The sequence below is a fragment of the Prosopis cineraria genome, unplaced genomic scaffold (assembly GCF_029017545.1).
Source record: "Prosopis cineraria cultivar Desert tree isolate PC_DT_omini unplaced genomic scaffold, ASM2901754v1 PC9, whole genome shotgun sequence".
NCBI classification, from domain to species: Eukaryota; Viridiplantae; Streptophyta; class Magnoliopsida; order Fabales; family Fabaceae; genus Prosopis; species Prosopis cineraria.
This window is the reverse complement of record NW_026555340.1, coordinates 17,093,884-17,108,529: the sequence shown is the minus strand read 5'-3', so window position 1 is coordinate 17,108,529 and position 14,646 is coordinate 17,093,884. Positions and strand designations below refer to the sequence as shown.

At 30.4% G+C, this 14,646-nt stretch overlaps 1 protein-coding gene across 1 annotated transcript; it reads left to right on the top strand.

Moving 5' to 3' along the window:
• Positions 1-9,000: 9,000 nt before the first annotated feature.
• Positions 9,001-10,766, top strand: LOC129319610 (disease resistance RPP13-like protein 4). Its single transcript, XM_054964708.1, has 2 exons — positions 9,001-9,783; positions 9,891-10,766. The coding sequence occupies exons 1-2, from the start codon at positions 9,001-9,003 to the stop codon at positions 10,764-10,766; spliced, it is 1,659 nt and encodes a 552-aa protein (XP_054820683.1).
• The last annotated feature ends 3,880 nt before the right edge of the window (positions 10,767-14,646 follow it).

Sequence of the window (14,646 nt, the reverse complement as noted above, 5' to 3'; positions counted from 1 at the left end):
CGGCCAAATCTAATATATTCAAATGATCAAAACCGCATCAATGTACAGATTCCTCGGCTTTTAAAAATGCATATGAACAATTTAATTTTAATCAGTGAAAAAATAAAATTTGAAAAGATCACGTAGGGTTAAAAATAAGTTAGGCCAAAGCCAAATTTTAACTAAACAATCTTAGCCTATTATATGAATATGCCTAATTATAAATTTAAGTCTCACGTTTTTGTCAACTACTCACTCCGTTTAAAAATATAAAGCATTTTTTAAAGAGTTGTATGTTTAAAAATATAAGGCATTTTTAGTCTTTCAAAGTGTAATCATTGCTTTTTTTAAAAAAGTGCCTCTATTAATAATAACTTTATATTTATTGTAGGGTGTTTAATAGAAGTAAATATGGAAAGATAGGGTTAGTTAAAAAGTAAATAATTACTTTTATTGAGGATGAAATTCTGTTAAAAACACCTTATATTTTTGAACGGAAGGAGTATATCGGACCAAAATTTAAACAAGAAAGGCTTTATGTCTTTCCAAGCTTGTTTATTTAGTTTTTGTCAAATAAGCTTAGCTTGGCTTGCAGAGATATACAGTCCATCCCATTTAAATTTTGGCCTGACTTATTCAACAAAAATGACAAGGCCTAAGTTTATAATTATGCATGTTTATATATAAATAGGCTAGGCTTGTTTAGTTAAAATTTGGCTTAAGCTTAACATATTTTCACTCGTACAAGATATTTCAAAATGCACTGTCTTTTTTTTTTTTTTACCATTTAGAAATAAATGATTTACATACATTTTTAAAAGCCATATGATGTATACATTAATGAGATTTTGATCAATTGAACGGACAAGATTTGGCCATTGAGGGGCGTTGAAGAACTCGCGGCTCAGAGGGTGTTACGTACGTGGCCCAAAAAAACAGAGGGTGCTTTGTAATCTTTGCTGCGGGCTTGTGTTATATATTATATAAAAAGAAAAAAATTAATAATATTTTTAGAGCGTTTTAAAATGTAATTTACCCTTTTCAATTTGCTATGTTAAGAAAATATACAAATGATGAAAAATCTTGCTCCCAAGCAATTTCACCATACTTTGCTATTATAAAATTTTGAAAAAATTAATTATTCAATCAATATACTTTCAACTCATTTGTAACTCAAATTTTTTAAAAATCTTAATTTGATAAAATTCAAGTCCAATAATTTAAGGGTGCGTTTGGTTTTTCTCCATTTCACGTTCAGAAAGCAAAATTTTACTTTCAGAAAGTTGAAAGTTTTGGGTAAAATATTTGGCAGAAAATACATCCTGAAAGTACATTCAAACAGTAGCTGAAAGTAGATTTCTGAAACGTAACTGTCTGAAGCTTTTGAAAAGTGGATTTGAAAAGTAGGATGTTATTTGACCATACTACCCTAAGTTTAATCTCTTATTTTTTATTTAAAAAATAGTTAATTCATTAAAAATATAATTATTATTTTAATAATAATAATTAGGTATCAATTTTTTTAGTATTATAAATTAAGTAATTAATCATGTTAATTTTTAACATTAATGTATAATAAAAATTACAAATCTTTATTACATCTTTTAAAATTACAAATTAAAAAATACAAATAATTAGAGATCAAATTTTTAGCATTATAAATCAAAATTTATGTTATTTATAATCTTTATTATATTTTTTAAATATTTTGAATATATTATATTTATATAATAAAAATTATAAATCATTATAAATCAATGTTCTTTTTGGTAATTGTACATTCAAAAGCACATTTCACTATCACAAACCAAACAACTTTCAATGTATCAAACTGACTTTGAAAAAATATATCCAAACACAAATTTCGTTACAACAACTGACTTTCATTAAATTGACTTTCTCCAAATGAACTTTCACCAAATGAACTTTTGGCAAACTGAAAACCAAACGCACACTAAATTACTTGTGATTCAGTTCCTTGACTTTAATTCAATTATAACCCAATTTTAAACTTTAATTAAATATAACTCCATTTTTATAATTTCAGTCATTTAAAATGTGAGTATGAAGTTTTAATAATAATAGCTTTATTCACTATATTTTTCTTTTCTAATGCAGGAATGACATTTTAAATGGATAAAATTGTAAGGATTGAATAGCACCAGATTATTTTTAGAGATTAAGTTATAATGAATAAAAATATAAGGGATCGTGTGATTAATTTTTCCTAAAATTAAAAAAAAGAATATGTAAATTAAAAGGAAAAAAATTGACAAAAAAGAATAAAAGATTAATTAAATTTTGTAATCATACTTCTCCTTTTTTTTTTTTACCTAAATTGAACTTACTAAAATTATATTATATATAGATCAACCTTCATGGAACCCAGGGTTGTCAGACGAGGACAATCAAAGCTTGAGCCCATAAATCTCATTGCCAATGGACACCATTGTCGACTTGTAAGCTTGAACCCAGAAATCTCATTCCAGTGGATGCCATTGTCAGAGTATCAAGCTTGAACCCAGAAATCCAACGTGCATCGGAGCTAACAACCCAAAATCCATAAGCACCTCGGTGAAAAAAATGAAATCAAATCTGAAAAAGAAACAAAAAAAAAAATTACACATCGCAACCCACCAATCAATTTACAAAAACGGGTAGAAGATTGAGGGTGGAGGGAGACAAGATCAAAGCTATAAAAAGAGGGAGGGAGATGAGATCAAAGCCATCTCTAGCCTCATGTTGTAGATCTGCTACGGCTTCTTTTTTGACTGTGCTGTTGCTGTTGGTGGCCATGGAGATGAATAGGCAATGACGAGCTCTAGAGTGTGAATCGCCGGCTGCAGGGTGAGAGGGCTGGCACCCCACGGTGACTAAACGAAAGTAGAAGGGGCAAAAACGGAATTTGAAATCCTTGGATCTTAATATAGAGTATTCGGCAATTGAGTTTCAAGTTAGCCCGTTCTTGTTGGCATTTTTGTAAGTTGGGTTGAAACAGTCTGTCAGGTAAAACAGGTTAAAAAATCCAATCAACCCATTTTTGAAAGGCTAGCTCATAAAATTGCTTTAAAATCTTTTTTTATCTCATGTGAGTGTGGCATAATAGCTATCTCACTTCATCCCTTAATCATATAATAGGAGGTTCGATTTCTCACATATGTAAATGGAGAGTACTCTATGGCCAACCGTTTGCCCTTTTGTGGAAGACCTCACAATAAGGGAATTACTCACTATTACCAGCAGTGGATACCTTGATATTGTATAAAAAAATTAAAATTTATATAACATAAATATGTACATTTAATTTACACTTCGTTACAAATTAGTAATTAAAGAACTTATAAATAAATAAAAATATATAGAATTTAATCAACCAAATTTTAGTAATTTAGTCTACACTCCATGTTGAATTAATAATTAACAAGCATCGTCGGTAAAGGAAAAAAGTATGTCAAGTTTTGGATTGCCAAAAGATGTCACAAGAAGCCTTGCAGCACCTCGCACAAAACTCGAGGCTTCCATTGAGAACTGTGGTGCAAATACTGTTTGTAGGGAAATTACACACACGAGACAGAACAGCTTCAAAGGTACATGAAAAGGAGGAGCACAAGGCGATAGAAGATCATTAGGGAAATGAAGAAATGCAAATGATTAACATGAAGGTAAGTGAATTGGGGAGAGAGAGCCTTTTGATGAAGAAAGAGATTGAGAAATGCCATAGAAAGAGCGATGTTGTAAAGAAGGAGAGTGTTAGTGTGTGGATGAAGAGGAAGAGAAAGCTTGTATACATAAGTAATAATACGAAGCACATTTGTTTTCATACATATATGAGCAAAGCACTGAGCAACTCAGTCTTGGTCCAACAAAAAAGTAAGTTAGGGAGTGGGATGATGGGAGTCCAACACGCATGAGGTCCACCATGCCAAAATTTAAAAAAAAAAAAATAAGAAGAAATAAGGTTGGCAAGTTAGCCTATTTAACTTACAAATTTTTATAGTTTGGGTCAACTTAATCCATTTTGCAAAATAGGCTCATTTTGCCAACTCGACCTGCCAAAATTGGTGGGTTAACAAGTTGGCTGATTGGTTGAGCATGTTGGCCTGATTTTAATAGAAGCCAATTCCACAACTTTGATAGAAATGGAATTAAATGATTGAAATTTTTTTCAATTTTATTATATCAAACAAACATTTTCTCCAATTCCATTTCCATCATTATACCTTCCATTTCTATCATACCAAAGGTGCTAGCTCTATAAGTTTCAAAGTTTCTTTATCAATGGTTAATGGTCCCTCCTCTTGGATAATCTATCAAGGACAAAGGGTTCGGTTTTGGATCAAGTGATGAGCACTTGAACCATCCAGATTAAAGATATGGATGGTCCATATTTAAAGATTTTTATATATTTATTAAAATAAAAATTTAAATAATTATATTATATCACCAATTTGGATAATACATATTTAATCTTGATAGTCCAATTTAATATTAAAAAATTTTAAAATTTTTATAAATTAACTGTCTAGAGTATCTAGTTGTACTGTGGATAGTCTAGATTTAAAATTATTAAATCCCATCTTTTTCTAAAGTGCTAGTTTGAAGACTTTTTATTTTTATTTTTTAATATCATATTTACTAGAATGCAAATTTATAAAATTCTAAAAAATTTAATATTAAATCTATACTATTCAGAATACATTTGAATAGTCAATTTATAAAAAAAAATTAATATTGAATTGAACTATCTAAATTAAACATATATTGTCTAGATTAATGATGAGGTAAATTTACTGAAACTTTACATTTTTTATTTTAATAAATGTTAAATAAATGTATAAAATAAAATTTATAAATCTAGGTGGTCTAGATGCTAATCACTTGATGAGCAGGTGATGACATCGAAACCAAACGCTAAAGACAAGAACTGTTGACCTCCCTTTAAAAATTATTGAAATTTGTTTTATAAAAGTTGATAAAATTTACTTGATCCCCATATTTTATATTATTTAAAATTTTACCCCATTCATTTTTTTATAAGGTACCCCAATGCTTCACTCTGAATTTGTCCCAGTAATCCATGCTTATCAATTATCGAATGAACTCCAAGTCTAACCACTTGGTGGAAGGGACGGGTCTAAAAACTCATCCATAAGGTCAAAATGAAAACCAATATAAAATTTGGTGGGGTGGGGTGGGGTGGGGTGGGGTGGGGTGGGGAATTAATTTTAACATTTCTTTGTAAAAAAAAATAACACTTAAATGAAATTTTGGAGGCACCTAGAGGTGATAATCAGTTATGAATCTAGGATTATTTTATGAGAGGTCCAAATTTTCTCCTTCTTCTACCAATGGGGGATGATTGCCTGCAAAATTTTTGTAAACAATTTGTAAAGCATGCCTTCAAACATTTAGAAGGAGATAAATATTTGTGGTGCTAGTGGTAGTTCAAGAAGGCTGGACTTATTTGTGCTACAGTTAATGAGGCTTTTTGCTTTAGCCAACAAGCCATAACAGCATCCAATTCCCAACTTTCGGAGCATCCAACTTTCAACTTGATTGTTGGAATATTTTCAAAATAAAGAGATGTTTTTGAAAAATCATGTCCTTTTGAAAATTCATGTTCTTATAAATTAAGTAGTTATGTCCTTATAAATTAAGGAATTTTTATAAAAAGTTATGTAAAGAGTTATAGTCATCAAAATTATGTCTCTCTAAATTCTGAAGGTATATTTAGAGGGTTATAAAACTAAAGGTGTCACTTGGTGAAAGAAAATGTATTTTAAGAAAACTCTATATACTAAAAGGATGTTTCTTTTCATGAAAAGTTGTTATAAATAACCCTTGGTTAATATTAATTATTAAACTATATAGGTTCATGAATCAACATAAGAATGTTCATGAATTAACAAAAGATTGTTTATGAATAACATAAGGGTTATGAACCAATATTAGTTATAACTTTTAAGGAGAGTTTTATTACTTAAAATGTACCACTTCAAGGTATCACTTCAGTATCTATAAATATCCCTCACCATCACTCATTTTGAAGATCCATTGATTGAAACTTATTGCCTATATTTTTTGAATACACTAGAAATAAAATCAAATTATCACTTTGTAAAACCATTGTTGTCTTGTGTTGAGTCTTGGTAGTGCAAATCATACTCAAGGCTCTTCATTGTATCTTGAAAGAAATTTGCCATCAACCTAACTTGCACCTAAAGATTGGAATAGGTAAGGGCGAATTAAGTCTAAAGGAAAGTGTTGTGCACACCTTGAAGATGACATGTACAACTTTCTTCTTTGTCTCTACTTCTTTTGTTCTTTAAAGAGCCGTACCTACCAACAATCTTTAGGCTTAAATTTGTATACTACAATGGCTTCTTTAAAGGAGTTTACAACAAACATTGTGAAATTAGAAAGATTTAAAGGAGGCAAATTTTGGATATGGCAAAAGAAGATGAAATTTCTTTTCATAATTTTAAAAGTAGTTTATGTCCTCACCACTCTTAAGCCCTAAGAAGGAGGAGAAACTCCAGCCCAAATCAAAGATAGGCAAAAGTGGGAGAATGATAACTATATTTACATTGGACACATCCTTAATGGACTTGATGATTCTCCCTGATATTTTTTAATATTCAACCTCTGCAAAGAGACTTTAGGACAAACTAGAGGAAAGGTACATGCAACAAGATGCAACAAGTAAGAAATTTCTTGTTGCTCATTTTAATAATTATAGAATGGTTTATGGAAGATATGTTAAAGAACAAATGCATGAAATTCAGCATATCTTGAATAATTTTCAAATAACAAAAAATGCACATGGATGAACGTATCATTGTCTCCTCAATTATAGGCACTTCCTTCTTCGTGGAAAGATTCAAAAAGAATCATAAGTATAAAAAGGAAGATATCTTTCTTAAGCAACTGAGGAACCATATTTGTTTAGAAGATGAATATAGAAAGCAGGATGATGTAAAAGACACCAATGGTGGAGGAAGCGCAATCCCACAAAACCTCATAAAATAGGGAAAGATAAAGACAAATCCCAAGCACAAGATGACCACAAGAAAAGAAAATAATTCATTTCTTTTATGAAAAGGCTAATCATTATAAGAAAGATTGTCATTTCTTCAAAAAGAAGAAAGATAAAAAGAATAGTTCATCTTTAAAAGAAGATAATCTTATGGCTATAATATCTAAGATCTACTTGGTTGATAATGATGAATCATGGTAGGTGGATTCAGGTGCAACTCATCATGTAGGTTTCTAAAAATCAAACTCACACCAGCGCGCATGCAGTATACTACTAAAGGAATAATATGTGGCTCCCATGTCATATATGATTCCGTTAATATTGTGTTAACTCTTTTTCTTATATAAATATTGTTTGACTTTACTTAAAAAAAAAAACCTTCCAATTAAAATGCAAGAGTAGCTTCGAGGTAAAACGTTGTTTGGGATATATAGTTTCAGACTACTTTTTTTCTATATATAGGTTTACTGGACTTGGGGCTGATGTGTCTAAATGCATAACTATAATATCATTATCAGTTTATCACTCGAGTGAAACCCAGCCTATTTTTAACAAACAAGGAAGTTGTACCAACTTAATCAAATATCTTTAGTTTGAGTCTTGGAAATGCAACAGTATTTTGTGGTAGAGCTTTTGCTCAAAAAGGTCCTAACCTGACTTAATCCAAATCAGTCAAAGCACGCTGTTGGCTTTGTACACCGATGGCTTATTACCAAAAAAATAGTCAAAACCTAGATTGGCCACCAAACTAGTCGAAATAGTAATTCAAAGGTCAACAATCTAAATCATGGTTGGATTGAGATCAATCTAGTCATGATCAACTCAAAATTATATCATTTTAGACTTAACAAGGAGGGAAAAATATAAATAAAATTTAATAAGTTGACTCATCTAAAATTTTAGACCAAATCAGGGGACTAGTTTATTGGTTCATTAGTGACTAGTATGACTAGCCAACTCGGCCAAGTTAGGTTTTAATATCATGTTTCATACTTCCAACAATAGATTTTGAAAAGAAAAAAATGAATGGTGATGCCATAAATAGGTAGGTATCCTTTTGCTTTCTTCATATGAGAAAGATCAAGAACGAGGGGGGAGAATCAATCTTTTGCTTTTAGAGATTAAAAAAGAAAAGAAAAGAAAAATAATGCATATATTTTTGGTTCCTCCTTTTGATTATTCCTTATTATATAATAAGGTAAGACAGGTCTTTTTTTTGTTAAACCAATAAGATTTTTTTTTTTGTAAAATATGTCGTAATAAGCTAGTCCTCCTCTTATTCTCTTATGAGAACACAAGTGCGAGCAGGTGACTCCAACAAGATCACGATAAAAGAAGACAAATTGTGTCCTCTTGCTTTCTCCATATGACAGAATGGAGTGATTGATTTTTTGATTTTGTTTTCTAGATTCCCATAATGTCATAAATACCTAGTCCTCCTTTTGATTCCTTCTCTCATGAGCCCAAAGAGAATTTTGGGCAAAAAAATGAGAACAATACTGCAAATAGATAATATAATTACTTTCATTTCCTTCTGTTAGACACGACAGATGAAGATTCTTTTTATTTTAGACATCTAATGAGAAATTCTTTAAAAAGACAAAAGGGAAAAGAAAAAGAAAAAGAAAGACAACGGACTTGTGTAAATTGCTGTTAGTCCTCCTTTTGTTTCCTTCTTAATTATGCTACGCAATACACGTATGGGGTTTCTTCACCACTTTAGCTTTTTACATTCACATATTCTGTTTGTTGGTTCTTGATCGTTCTTCTATATATATAATCTCCATCTTCAATCTTCTTGCAGAAAAGTGAAGACCGATGATGTTATAGGAAAGTATTGTGTACATCTTTGAGTAGAAACAAAGAAAAGGGACGATTCCATATGCCTTACTACCTCTCAGAAGCCAAATAAACTTAAGATCAGTTTATGTGTGTGTTTCATTGCATTCCCAAACCTGGTAATTGTACATCGTTGCATGTTAGAGATGTCGATCCAATCAAATCCATCAAAAGCCTTGCCTGCATTGCTGAAGAGGGTCAAAAAGATCGTCAATGACAATGGAAATGTTTTATCAGACAAAGATATCGCCCTGCATATTATTAATGGAGACATCGTCGACCAGTTGATATGTCAACACGAGAGGGTCAAGATATCGCAAGAGAAGGTGCTCGAGCGTTTCTCAGACTTAGATCGCCATCATCGTAAGATTCTTGACCTTGGTCATCATGGCAATGTTAAAGCCGATGATCTTAATTCTATCCATGTCAAGCTCACTCAGATAACTGAGTCACTCAACCAGTTAGCTCTCAAGCAGCTGGAGAATACAAAACAGTCCGAGCCAAACGTAGGCGAGTCAAGAATATCGCAGGATGAGGAGCACTACTCCCTAGAATTATCTCCACTGGGAAAGGAGATTGTGAAAGATGATGACAATCCAATCATGAAAAGTCTTCGGGTGAGTTATGACTTTCTCGGCGATGAATTTAACCTAAAAATTTGCTTATTGCTTCTTGCAATTTTCCCTGAAAATGTTGTCCTCAAGAAAAGGCTTCTCATTTATTGGTGGATCGGAGAAAGGCTAGTTAGAGATGAGAAAGAAGGCGAAAAGATATTTGATGAGCTTCTGCAACACGAGTTAATCATACCCTATCGTACTGGCAAGTGCCCAATAGTGAATAAATGTCAAGTTCACCCTTGGATCCGTTACATGCTGATCTCAATAGCCACCAAAAGGGAGGAGAAGATTTTGCACTTAGATGATGGCAAGGTACCATGTTTTGATCCTAAAAATGCCCGGCGTGCTTGTTTGATTGCTCATCAAAAATTGGATCCTCAAATTTTGAATCATTAAGGGCTATCTTTAATGTAAACAAGAGCTATCTCAATTGGGAAGACGATTGGCTTTCTAAGTTGAAGAGTTTGTGGGTTCTGCAACTAGGTCGTTGGCAGGCTTCTCCTAAGCATCACATCGAAGTCAAAGGTGATTCGTTGCTAAAAGGTTTGGGAGTTCAAAGGGAACTCAAGTATCTCAGCCTTCGTGGGATCTCAAGAATCACAGAACTTCCAGCCTCTATAGCTGAACTGACCAGACTTGAAATTTTGGACCTCAAAGCCTGTCATAATCTGGAAACTCTACCAAAAGAGATCGCATCATTGACAAAGCTCACACACCTGGACGTATCAGAATGCTACTTGATGGAAAGCTTGCCAAAGGAGCTGGCCAATCTCACTTCTCTCCAAGTGCTCAAGGGATTTATAATAGGTAACTCAGGGAGGACTTTAGAGCATCTTTGGGAATTGGACAAACTTGAGAGACTAAGTATACATATAGGGAGTGAAGCTGTTCTTAAGGGAGACGAATTTGATGGGTTGAAGGAATTTAAAAAACTCAGGTGTCTCAAAATATCTTGGGGTACATTGAGAATGAATGTTGAAGGAGTCTCTTTTCCGCCATTACTAGAGAAGTTGGATCTTGAAGGCTTTCCTGAAAGAAAGATGCCAGAATGGTTACAACCTAGCAAATTGGGGCGATTGAAAAAGTTCTACATAAATGGAGGAAATCTCTGTGAAATACCAAACACGTGGTATAATGTGGAGATTTTGATCATCAAGCATACCGAGCTAAAGATTGACCAAAAACTAGTTCACCAACGTTTTCCTTCACTCCAATACGTCAAATTTCATGGGAAAAAGAAAGATGGGACACCTAAAGGCGAAGAATCTCCTGATTTTGAGTGGTTGCGTGAGTGATGATGAAGAGCATGCCACAGGCATTGCCATTCGTGCACAATAAGGTCTTCCTAGCCAAGGTTGATGAGACATGTGTTTTAGGAAAAGTTAGTGAGAAATCTCACAAGGATTTCAATTCTCTTAAAATTCCATAAAATGTACAAAATACTGTCAAATTTCAAACCCTGTGCAATAAAATCTTGACAAAAAAAAAATAACAACTTGGCAAAAAAAATGACAATTAGGTACTAAACTCATAGTGTTATTTTCTTTTGCCAAATTATAATTGCACATAATTTGGGGCTTGGGAGTATTTTTTACATTTGATGGGATCTCTTGATAATTAAAATCCTTATAAGGGATCTTGGTGTGATTTTTCCTTTATTTTATTATTTGATTGATGATACTGTCTTTTATTTATTTATTTATTTTTGCTTTTGGCCTTGTTCACATTGCTATTTTCTTTTTAGTTTTTGTGGTTGTATTAATTGAAATTAATCTTGTTTGATATTTTTCTGTTGAATGAAATTTGATGAATTGGCCGCCTAATGAGTTATTTAAAAAAATTACAACCTTTTTAAGATTAATATAAAAATATTTGGCGTTGAAATTAATCCAGATGGTCTCAATTTTGTTTAAATTATATAAATTTTAATATTTAAAAAGTATTTATGCCTATTCTGTTTTGTGGATTAGTAAATAGCTGATTCACACAAGTTTCTTGTGAATTAAAAAAAAAACATATGTCTTCTATACTTTTTTTAATTCTTTTTATAAGTCACTTTTAACTAACTCATCAAAACTAAGATGTGTTAGTTAGAATAATAAAATTATTTTAAAAATAAATCACTCTCTAATTTTGCCTCTAAATTTAAAAAAAGAATTATTTGAAATGTAGAAACAATTTTCTTGAAAATTGAAATAGTGCACTTTTTTTTTAGAATTTGCTGGAGGATAATTTTGAAATTGTACATTAAATGTTAAAACAAAAGCAAAATGACTTATATAAATGACCAGAAAAACCTTCTAAAATGTGACTAATAAAAGAGACCAGAGGGAGTATTTAATAATAGCATACATAAAATTCTTATTAATTTCCATAATAAATATAAAAATATTTTGACACATGATTTTTGTGCAATTTTAATAAATTCTAAAAGAATGTGCGTATTTTTCTTTTTCATTCTTTTTCACCAATGTAAGTTAGCGTAAGCTTAGAGAAAAAAGCTCACGCTAGCTTTAGAAAATGAGGGGCTGGGTGGGCTAGTTAGGTTTGGGTAAAAGGTATAGTTTAAGGGAGAATTTAATAAAGACCTCTTCACTATACTTATTTAAATTTAAAACTCTAAAATTTTTAAAATTTCACTATAATCTAAGAGTACTGATTTGATATTAAATTTCTAAATAAAATGATAAAATTATCTTTTATTTAAATTAATATTAGAAATATCCTACTTCACTTATTCATTTATTTATAAAATGTTATTAATTGTCCTATTTTACTTGGTCATTTCTTGGAATGAAATCAAGTAAAAATCTAGCAATTAATAAGTAAAGTTAGGCAATGAATGATAGTTCGTAAGTAAATGAATAACGTACAGTGTAGGAATCAATAAGTTATTTTAAGATAATTTAAAAACTTAAAATAAAAACAAGTTAAGTACGACAATCAACAATATTCTGTAAGTAAATTAAAAAGTAAAATAGGAAAGTTCTGATATTAATTGAAATGAGAGGCAATTTTGTCATCTCCCTCATAAATTTAATATCAAACCAGTGTCCCTGGACTAAAGTGTAATTTCATAAATTTAAGAGCTTTAAATTTAAATAAGTGTGGTCAAGAGGTTTTTATTGAAATTCTCCCATAGTTAAACCCTTATATTTAGGGGTGAACAAGACCAATCGAAATCGAAGATAAAATCAAATTAAATTTGGTCTATTTAGTTATACGGTTTGATTTTGTTTTGTTTTAATTAAAATTTTAATTGATCAGTTCGATTCAATTAGAGAATTATTGAACCAAATAAATTGAGCCAACAGAATTATATATATTTTTCTTTTCATCTAGATAAGTAAAAAACATCTTTCTACTACTTGCAGTAATAGTAATTTTTTGTTTAATGTGATATTCTATTTTTTATTTCTATAATTTAATTTTTAATACAAAAGTATTAGGTTTTATTAATTTTCTCATGAGTTAAAGTATAAGATTGCTATTTTTTTATTAGGCCTTCAATATCGAGAAAAAAATGGATAGAAGAATATATGCACAATTAGGCTCCATGAACCCAAATCAAAGCCTATGAATAGAATAAATTGATCTAATCGAACCATTATAATTCGGTTTGATCAAGTATTTCGATTTGATCCAAACTTTTTGTGTAATTTGGTTAATCAGTTTTGAAAAAATTGGAATCGAATTGACTGAACCGAATGAATGCTCACCCCTACTCATATTGTATTAAAAAAAATGGAAAAGATATTGACATAACATCAAACAATTAAAAATAGCATAATTTATTTATATTTTAAAAAATTATTTAAATTAAAAATCATCGAGGCAAAATATAAATCTATAGCATGTCATACATTTACAAACTATGAACAAGTGAATTCAATCTCATCATTAATAAAATTTCATATAATACAGAGAAAAACCTATCTAATTAATAAATATCTATATCATGTATCATAGTTTAATTTTTTGTTTGGCACAGTAACTTTATTCACACATACGCAATCACTTTTTTTATGTACAATTTTGTGTGCTTGAGATTCCAACTATTACTCATGGGTTTGAATGAAAATGTTCAAAACTAGAAGAAAAAATCAATAAAACTGTATGCATGTATGTTGCAAGACTTGATATTATATATTAAAACTACATTCCCCATGGATTGATCTACACCTATAAAAACTAAATTTCCAAACAATAGTCTAAATACCATCAAATTAACACCTTGAATATCTTGTTCAAAGTCTCAATCAAACTTTAGTTTTTCACTGATTTTACAAATTGTTCTCACTTTTTTTTACTAAATGAAGTAAGGAACATTTGAGAATTTGAACTAAGAATTAAGGATGTGATTTAATTATTAGTGGGTCATAAAAAACTAAAAATTCAGTTGAGTTTAGGAGAACCAAAGTGAAAATAATTTTAATAGTGAAAAGATCAAAGTATCATTTACTTGTTAATTTTTTCTGAGATGTAAAATAATTAATTGTTAATTTTTTTATTTTATTTATTAATTTACCAATATGAGTTGTAAATTACTTTAGTTTGTCAGACAAGCAGTAATTTATTAACATTAGTTGTAAATTGTAAAGTATTAGAGTAATTTATAATTTATATTAATAAATTAATAAGTAAAGTTAACAAATTAATAATTAATGTTATTGCTTGTGATTGAATAACTGATATATATTTAAGTCTTATATAATTATTAATAAGTTAAGTTATGCAATTTACAACTCATATTAGTAAGTTAATAAGTGAAATAAAAAAATTAATAATTAATTATAATTTTATATCTCGAACAGAATTAAAAATAAGTAAATGGTACTTTAATTTTTTTAAATTGAATTGAAATTTTAGATTTTTTATTGGCCCTTAGTTAAAATTCTCCCTTTCTGATGCATCCACGTGGCCGGGTGAGAGCAACGCCAATGGTGCAGTGCCTGAGGTCAAGAATTTCAAGGCACATATGCAGGCCAGTTTAACAATGAGGGAGGAATATTAGTAGTACATTCTCAATCCAATGGCGGGGATTATTCAACATTTCTTACGTCTCGTGTATGAAAAGGAATCAAAAGGATGACTTGCCCATTCACAGTAGCTTTATTCTTTTTACGAGTTATGAGGAATCAAACGAAGGATGGGCTATTGATTATGACACATCTG

Excerpts from the sequence above, each read along its gene's own strand:
- LOC129319610 (XM_054964708.1), top strand. The coding sequence starts at position 9,001 with ATGTCGATCCAATCAAATCCATCAAAAGCCTTGCCTGCATTGCTGAAG. Across the intron at positions 9,784-9,890 it reads TGCACTTAGATGATGGCAAG|AGCTATCTCAATTGGGAAGA; the intron begins GTACCATGTTTT and ends AATGTAAACAAG.